Source organism: Anoplophora glabripennis, unplaced genomic scaffold (genome assembly GCF_000390285.2).
Source record: "Anoplophora glabripennis isolate ALB-LARVAE unplaced genomic scaffold, Agla_2.0 scaffold31, whole genome shotgun sequence".
NCBI classification, from domain to species: Eukaryota; Metazoa; Arthropoda; class Insecta; order Coleoptera; family Cerambycidae; genus Anoplophora; species Anoplophora glabripennis.
In genome coordinates, this window is record NW_019416897.1 from 213,477 (window position 1) to 222,049 (window position 8,573).

General features: G+C 31.4%; 1 protein-coding gene across 3 annotated transcripts in view; it reads left to right on the plus strand.

Annotated features, from left to right (window-relative positions):
- The window catches only part of LOC108905742, a 157,886-nt gene that overhangs the window by 99,838 nt on the left and 49,475 nt on the right, over positions 1-8,573 (plus strand). The window contains exon 1 of one of the 3 annotated variants that reach the window (XM_018708750.2): positions 2,472-2,823. The exons of 1 other annotated variant lie outside the window; for it this stretch is intronic. In XM_018708750.2, coding sequence (XP_018564266.1) covers positions 2,816-2,823 — 8 coding nt within the window. In that variant the 5' untranslated portion in view covers positions 2,472-2,815. Of the gene's footprint in view, positions 1-2,471; positions 2,824-8,573 lie in introns of those variants that run through there. One more of the 3 variants, XM_018708749.2, reaches the window with a different exon arrangement.

The window sequence follows — 8,573 nt, forward strand, 5'->3', positions numbered from 1 at the left end:
AATTTGAATGAATCAAGAGTATCTAATCCCATCTGTAGCTCTACAGGGATAGCGTTGCTAGTTAGGTTATACAGATTCTTGTGCAGAAACAGGTGAATGAAGATGCCTAAAATTGGTCTGAAAAAAGTCTTGAATGAAGGTAAGTAATAAGATAAATTACTTACTTACCGTCGAAGGATTAGATGTCGTATCCACTGAAGAGTATAACGATACACCAAGACTGCTAATTAGACTTCATCTGAATAAGAATGACCTAGTAGTCTGAAGCTGATGAGGTTCATAAAAATTGCCTCTTAGTCTAAATGTCAAGTTTTGGTATCGGGATAAGAAAACCAGCGATACTGTGTAAAATTTGAATGAATCAACTAGGATACCTAGTCCCATCTGTAGCCCTTTAGGGATAGCGTTGCTATTTAGGTTATAAAGATTCTTGTGCAGAAACAGATGAATGAAGATGCCTAAAATTGGTCTGAGAAAATTCTTGAGTAAATTCTTAAACTTACCGTCGAAGGATTAGATGACGTATCCACGGAACAAGAGTATGACGATACACCATGACTGCTAATTAGACTTCATCTGAATAATAATGATCTAGTAGTCAGTGTAAATTCTTTCAGTAGGAAAATAAGATATATTGTTCATGTGCGAATATTTCAAAACCAGAAGCCAGTAGCTATGTGAAAGTATTGTAGAACCTATTTAGAAGATTAAAGTTAAACAGTAATCTAAGATCATATCATAACTTGAATATACACTCAATACTACTTAATTTTTTAAATTACATATTTTAAAACAAGATTCCAGAAAAATTTTTTGAGATGATCAAGCTTTTGTAATGATTTCCTTAATGTGTCGTTTACAGCAAAAACTTCATTAGATTCGAAATGTGCTGCTTGAAGCCTTTAATGGGTGTAGGGTAAGGTTAACCAATTCAACAAAAAATTCAATTTATCAGAATCCCCTTTGATGCATGGCATAGGTTTTGTTTCTTTCTGTTAGTTCCTTTATTGGTGATAGTATTTTAATTTGAGCTATTTTACAGCATACCCATGTTAGAAAAATACGGAATGTGCAAGATTACGTTGCCAGAGCAAAATTGTAGCTGTAACCTTAATTTTTTTTGGTAATCTAAATTAGTTTCTCGGAGATTCACCATTATACTGTTGACTGTACATGTATTAGGATGCACCTGTGGATAAAAGCATCAAGTAATTGTATAGGAGGAACAACTTGTTTATATTTGTAAACTGAGATTACACTTCCTGGTAAAGAGGATCGCCTATGAAACAAGTGAGCCATAATAATTACTAAAAAATGTGGTATTGATCGGAGACCAAGACCAGATGAATGAGTCAGAGTTAGATAGATAATTCCACAGGTAAAATACTCCATTAGAGAAGTTTCAGCGACTTCTGAATCTAAAACGTTCTCTTTACTTATGAATTAGTTCGTCTTCACTCAATAGGAACATACAAGACAGTAAGAGGAGAAGCCTGAATAAGTTCTTCTCGAATTCTTCTCTGATTTAGAAGCGACAGGAAAAGTTCATTTTATCTTTCCTCATCAGTAGAGGTAGTAGCTATCTAGTAAATTTCTTCTCTGGACAGATTCAAGGTGATGCTTATCGCCAGGAGACTAAATTAACGCATTATATTCCAGTTTTGGACGGACTATATTGTACGGATAGTGAAGCCTGTAAGTTCCAATATGGAGAACACTGCACTTTGATATATCGATGAGTAGTTTTAAGTTGTTCCGATAACGCTGAAGTGATTGGAAACTCACCAAAGTATTTGAGAACATTTTAGGATCATCTGCAGAGAAAGTCTGTCCATGTTAAGCATCAATTGTAAAGAGGATGTAGAGTAATGGACCCAGATCAGACCCCTGAAGCACGCTAAAAACAACAAGCTGAGAATGATCGTGGGAAACTCTCACTGAGAACTGTCTATTAGACATATACGCAAATAATCAGTCTAAAACAGCTCCTAATTGGAAGTTTATGGAATAGTCTCCGTTGCACTGTGGACACTGTTGATTTCACGTATTCTGATACAACTGCGGATAAAAGGATCAAGTAATCGTGTGCACGGAACATCACATGAACTGTTTATATACGAATAGAGATTACAATTTATGAGAAAATGGATGACCGACCAAATAAGTGGGCCATAAAAATAATCTCGAAAAAATGTGGCGCCGATCGGGGCCCAAGTGCGGAAAATCCCACCTTATCGCGGACTGGGACAGAAATCTCATCTGGTCCCATCTTATCGTCAATTGTTTCGATCAACCGCGGACCCCAATCAGATGGACAGATAAAACTTTTAATTGTCGCCGGTCCCGATGATCTCGTTCGCGCAACCGCACCGCGTCTAACTTCACAGGTAAGGGTAGGTACAGAGTGGGGGCAGCTCGTGGTACTGGCAGCCAGCGCTGGCATTTTATTATCAACGTCTACACCGCGGTAGTGCAGAGAGCGCGTACAGATCTTCCCTTCCCGGCAGCAAAAAAATCAAGTCGTCGTTCGGCCGTCGATTGTCTTACGCCGATGAGTGTTTCGGCATCTATGCAGCAGGCGCCCGACACCGTCGCTTGTTTATGTTCTTTTGTTGGTGGTGAGTTTTGAGTGGTTTGCGTTTCGACTGTTTTCCTGGATCTTGTGGTGCGACAGTGACTGACTGGATTGAGTTGTGCGCCAGTGTCCGCCAAGGGACGTATCTCAGTGTTTTTTTTTTGTTTTGGCGATTTTAGGATGCGTTTGGGTGATGCTGGGCTCGGCACCACTCGCCTCTGACCTACTGGATGCAACCTTATGTGTAAGTGAGTAATTTTTGCATTGCTAGATGCTGCGCGGTAAAAAGTTGGAACCGGTGAAATGAAACTCAATCTGTTTTTTTTTTTTTGAGAAATGAAAATGATTAACCTTAAATTAACACCTTCGAATTCTTGAAAATCAGGAAACAATTGCTAACGTGCTGCTGCATATTTCATATGCAGAATTATGAAGAATGCCATAAAAATATATATTTTAAAAAAATTATTGTACGTCTTGCAATGTGTGTCGAAAATATTATTGTGTTGTTAAATATAAAGAAGAAATGCTAATTTCCTGCAAAATTTTGAAACAATGTTTTTTAAAATGTGGTAAAGGAAAATTCTTTAAAAATTTTATAAATGCAGTAAATAAGAATAATAAGGGAAACATGTAGAGTTTAATTCAAGAAATTTAAAATATCTATATATATTTCTTAAATAACTGAATTATATTTTTACTACTTTATACCAATAAGAAAAACGAATAAAATCAATCATTAATTAAGATACTTTTACTTTCAATTTAGAAATATTAAAAATAAAACATTTAAAAGAAAAATTTTTAAAAATGTGCTAATATTTCACGTTTCCGTGTCTAGTTCGCTTTTCCCTTTATTATGTTTTAAGAATGTGCAAATAAAACGAAACTAATTCCAGTTAAATAAACACAAAAAAATGAAAAATATACTTTCAATGGAATAGTTTTGTTTAATTTATAAAAAAAATTCTACGGCAAATTGCATATGTAAAACAAATATATCAGAATAAAACGCATTTGTGAATGCATATCAGCATTTTTGTATATAATTTGGAATAAGCAATTTCAATGGGTTTTACCCAGATTACTAAAAGGAAGCCTACATGACAGGATATTTGAGGAAAAAGTATAAATATAATAGAATATCCTCAACGATATTTATATTTCATTTAAAAAAAATATGGAAACTAGAAAATGGAATGGGATTAAAGTGAACACACTGCATTATCGTTGATATATAGTCAGTCCATATTTACGAAAAGATACTATACACAACTTTTTTGAAAAACGTCGAATTTTCTATTATTTCACTAATCTTTTGAATTTAAACAAGAGTCTCACATTATGAATATACAAAAAAAGAAGTATATTTAAGAATAAGTGAATTATATTCTCTCTCGACGACATCCTTGTAAATAGTCGATGTGTTGAGTAAATTAATCTCCTTTATCTCTGTCCTTGTCTATCATTCCCTGGATTCCTGTTCTATAAAGATAAGTGCAAGTGGAAATCCCTTAGCACTTCAGCAAGGTGGCGAACTTGGCCTCATTTCAACCCTGTCACTATGTAAGGTTCTATTTTCAATCACAAATACTGTTAGATTTATGACTGGAGGTTTATGTATGCACATAAATTGAAGGTTATAACTAAAGTGATATTCTAGAAACAAAATTTTATTCTTAAAATCATTGATATGATGCTTCCGATTTGTAGTACTCACAATCATTTTGTTTTCTACATTAAATTTTCTAGTAACTAAGAATATTGAAACCAAAGTTTACAGAAGTGTTTCATAAAAGTTATGAAGAATTCCGTTCTTAAAAGAAAACTGTTTCAATTTGGCTTTAATTGTTATTTATTTTACCATTTTTGATAGGTCATGAATATAGACGCTATTATTGTGTACATATTGCGGTTTTTGTGAATACTATTACAAGCAGTAAAATAAATCGCGAACTATTTAAATCTTTGCCACGACATTTACCTACATATAGCGTCTTGTAACAATTTTTAAAATTACACGCTTACAACTTCACAGAAAAAATTATCACGGATGTATGTATTATTGTTGAGCGAACAACGAAATTCGCGTTGAAGATGGAGGGTATGGTGAATACTAAAATGAATAATTTTATGAAAAATTGAACACAACGCTATATTTTATAACCCTCACTTTTCCTCCTTCGATAATTTATAGTCGTGTTACAATTTAATTGTTTCAATTCAGTTCATCATAACATTTAATGTAGTAATAATTCATATCATTTACTTTATCTGATATACTAATAATAAATTTGTTACCATCTCGATATCTACGTTCTGAACCATTCATAAGCCCATTTTCAATACGGTGTTACACTCTCTAGTTACTTTGCCGATTGATATGCAAATGACTATGAAAAATTACAAGCCTTCTTCCAGCTTGCTAAGGGAAAAGGGGCCTCGCTAAACTCGTGCTCGCATACATTAGAGATTAGAAAGGGTTGCGTTAGAAACTGGGGTTATTCTCACATGTACACACACACACACATACACTTTATAATACTTAGATATATATTATACCAGTGCTTGCAAAAGTATATATGCTTCTTTATTAAAAACTACATACTAAAAAATACTTGAAGATTTATATGAATCATTTAATTGTTTTGGAAGTTGAGACGATATAAAAGTAATGTAACATCTATTAATATTAAGGTATCTATTAATTGCACTTGGAAAAACAGCTACTTGACAATCATACTGCAGAAATGACTTGGCTATGTTGTAGTGGGTGTATTTCGTGTTGATTTTTGTCCAAAGTGATGTTAATAACAAAAATAGGAAATACTTTATTTAAATCAGCAATACAATTATGTCAATTTTTTACTTGTACCAGTTGCAATTTTTATTTACAATTTTGCTTAGTTAATTATTAGTGGCTAGCTTTTTGAAAAAAATCGTTTAGAATGCTCCCTTCTCGCAAATTATCTTCTTTTAATTTTTCTATTTTTCACAATTTTATGAATTAACTTTAGATGTTCGTCAGTAATCGAAATGGTTATTTTATTAATTAATTTAAAATAGTCCCTACAAAATATCTTAGAATTTTACTATCAATTATAAATAAAATAAAATTAACTCGCTACTGATTAAATATTGTTTTCTTTTCGCGGCGATAAACTCTTATCGTATAGAGATATTAGTGACAATTATATCAATATATGGATTTTTCTGCGTTATTATTTTCCAATCTCGTACACAAAAAAATAATTTATGTATTTAACTTTAAATATTTCCCTAATTTAGTTTTATTTATTCCAAACTGTGATCGTGATAAAGTAGTAAATTATAAATTACAATATGCCGATTTCAATAGAAAGAAATACTTAAATTAAGTTCCTATTGATTAATTAAATACTGTTTTCTTTTAGCAATGATAAATCGTTGTCAGCTGAAGATATATTACTAGTTTACTAGCGACAATTACATCAATTTATGGACTTTTTTTACGTTTATAATTTTCAATCTCGTATAGATAAAAAAATCGTAAAGTAATTAATTTATTTAACATTTAACCTCAACTTTTCAACAAGTTTATTTATGTTATGTACTCGCATAAGCGCAAAGCGAATTATAATGCGGTCAGATAGTAAGCCGCAATAAAAATTAAAAGCAACCCACAATGTGGCTTGAAAAATATGGAATCTCAAGTATTCAGTTTGATATGCAAGAGTAGTTTTATAAACCAATGATAAATAAAGTTTTTAGGCCTTTAGAATTAATAAATCTATTATATAATAGTGGATTAATCTAACATGAGCCTTATTTGCGCCACTTGTTAGATACTTTTTTTAATTATTTTCTAAATTTTGGAAATATCATATTTACTAACATATTCCCTTTACAGGAGCAGTTAAGATCTAGTTTTCATTCTTCAAAAAGACCACTCGACTGCATTCTTGGTCCAAAGAAGAGCCCTTAAAATTTATACGTTTTCTTATTCGAAAAATCCGACTGTTAACTACCAAGGGTCATTTCTCGAGATCCTTGCCAGATAATTTTAATTAACTTTTAAGCTTTTAAATATCTTTTAAGACCCCGCTGGTACTAGTAAATTATGTACGTGCCTATTCCTTTTAAATAATTATCTATCCAACACCAACAGTTATTTTCGGGGATTCAATGGACAAAATAAATGTCAGCCCGTGTACCCTGCGTGCCCTTTCATAACTCACGAGGTCTACGAAGGGAAGGGATTCGGTAAATAGAGTTTTCTTTTTCTTTTTAGTAAAATATAAGAATTCTCGAGTTCTATCTTAAATGTGGAAAATTTACTTTACCCAAAAAAGTCACACCACTTCATTTTTATTGTAATTTGTGTAATACGGAAGATTTATTTGTGCATTTTTAGGCTAAATACCGGCACTATCAGCTTAAGAATTTACTGATTGAGCACAGCGGAAGATTAAAATTAATTAACTTTATAGTACACCATACAACTTTACGTTTCTGTATCATTGAAATTTGTTTACAGCTGTTTTCTGTAATTATGATATAGGAATGATATCTGAGATAATTTTTGAGCAATAAATATAAATAAAGCAATAAATTGTACACACAATTCGTACACTTACTATTATAATATAATAATAAACGATTATAACCAAAATAAACATTCTAGAATTCTTAAATTACTTAGATGAAGGCGATAGAATTGTCAGAGTCAATGTAAGAGACCAATAACATTTAACAGCTACTCAGCAAGGGCGGGAAATACTTTCTAGTGTACTTTAGATGTGTTCAATGGAATTACAATCAGGCGAATGTGTAAGCCACATTTCATTAAAAGTTATTGTAATTCATGGTGGAAATTAAGGCTTCCAATATTTTTCTTAGAGTTTCAATATTATGTATATACATATATGATGAACTTTAATGAATGGGACTTGTAATCTGACATACCATTAATTCAGTTATAATTTTACTATACATGCAGAATTTGTTAAAAACAATTAAAATTAGGTTATAAATAATGCTTCCTTTGCAATTTGCTTGACTACGTTGCGATGCCATTAATTATTACGTGACGCCACACACATCCAGAGCCTACTACGTGAACTTGATAGCTACAAATGTACGAACTATTTACACTAGTTAAAAAATTATAGCAATGTTATAATGTACTGGTGCAAACAAGATAGACATAATTTGACTCTTTTTGTGCAGTTCATTTTTAATACTTAGATTTAAGTAATACTTGTATCTACAAAATATTTTCATTAATGGGATTTTGTTCCAACAATGAAAAAATTTATAATTTAATTATAAATATTTTTTGGTTCATACTAGTGCATGTGGTATATTATTTTATCCACAATCACCTTATAATCGGACTTTTATCCACACATATGAACCGGCTAAAGTGATACTTTATCCACTAGTGGAATAAAGTAACTTTATTTCACTAGTAGGATAATGAAAAAATAATAAACCTATAATGAATTTAATTTAACCTAAAGCAATTCAAAGTTCACTATATACCTAACAACATGTAAAAGGTGAAGGGATATTACCTTAATAATTAAATATTCTTTATCGGAAGCCCCAGTCAAAAATTCTTCAAGATGTGCTCTTTTCAATATTGCAGCTTTTTTTGCTTTGTATCTTCTCGATTCACTCTTCAAATAAGCAGTAAGTTTGTTATATTTTTGTAGACCTTTATAGTAGCCTTCAATATCGAATACTTCAACCCCAGCTTCAACCACATAGATTGCATATTTTTTCTTCAAATTTAAAAAATACTACTTAAAACACTTATACAATAAATAACTATTATACACTACTGTTTAGAATGCAATAGTTTTTAATTTGAAATAATTTACAATAAAATTTAGTTAAAAATAGTCCAGATTAAAGTCATATAACATTTTATTTATCAATTATTAATATTTACTTTGCGTAGTATTATAAATATATAAAATTTTACGCATTATTCAGCATAATATATATATATATA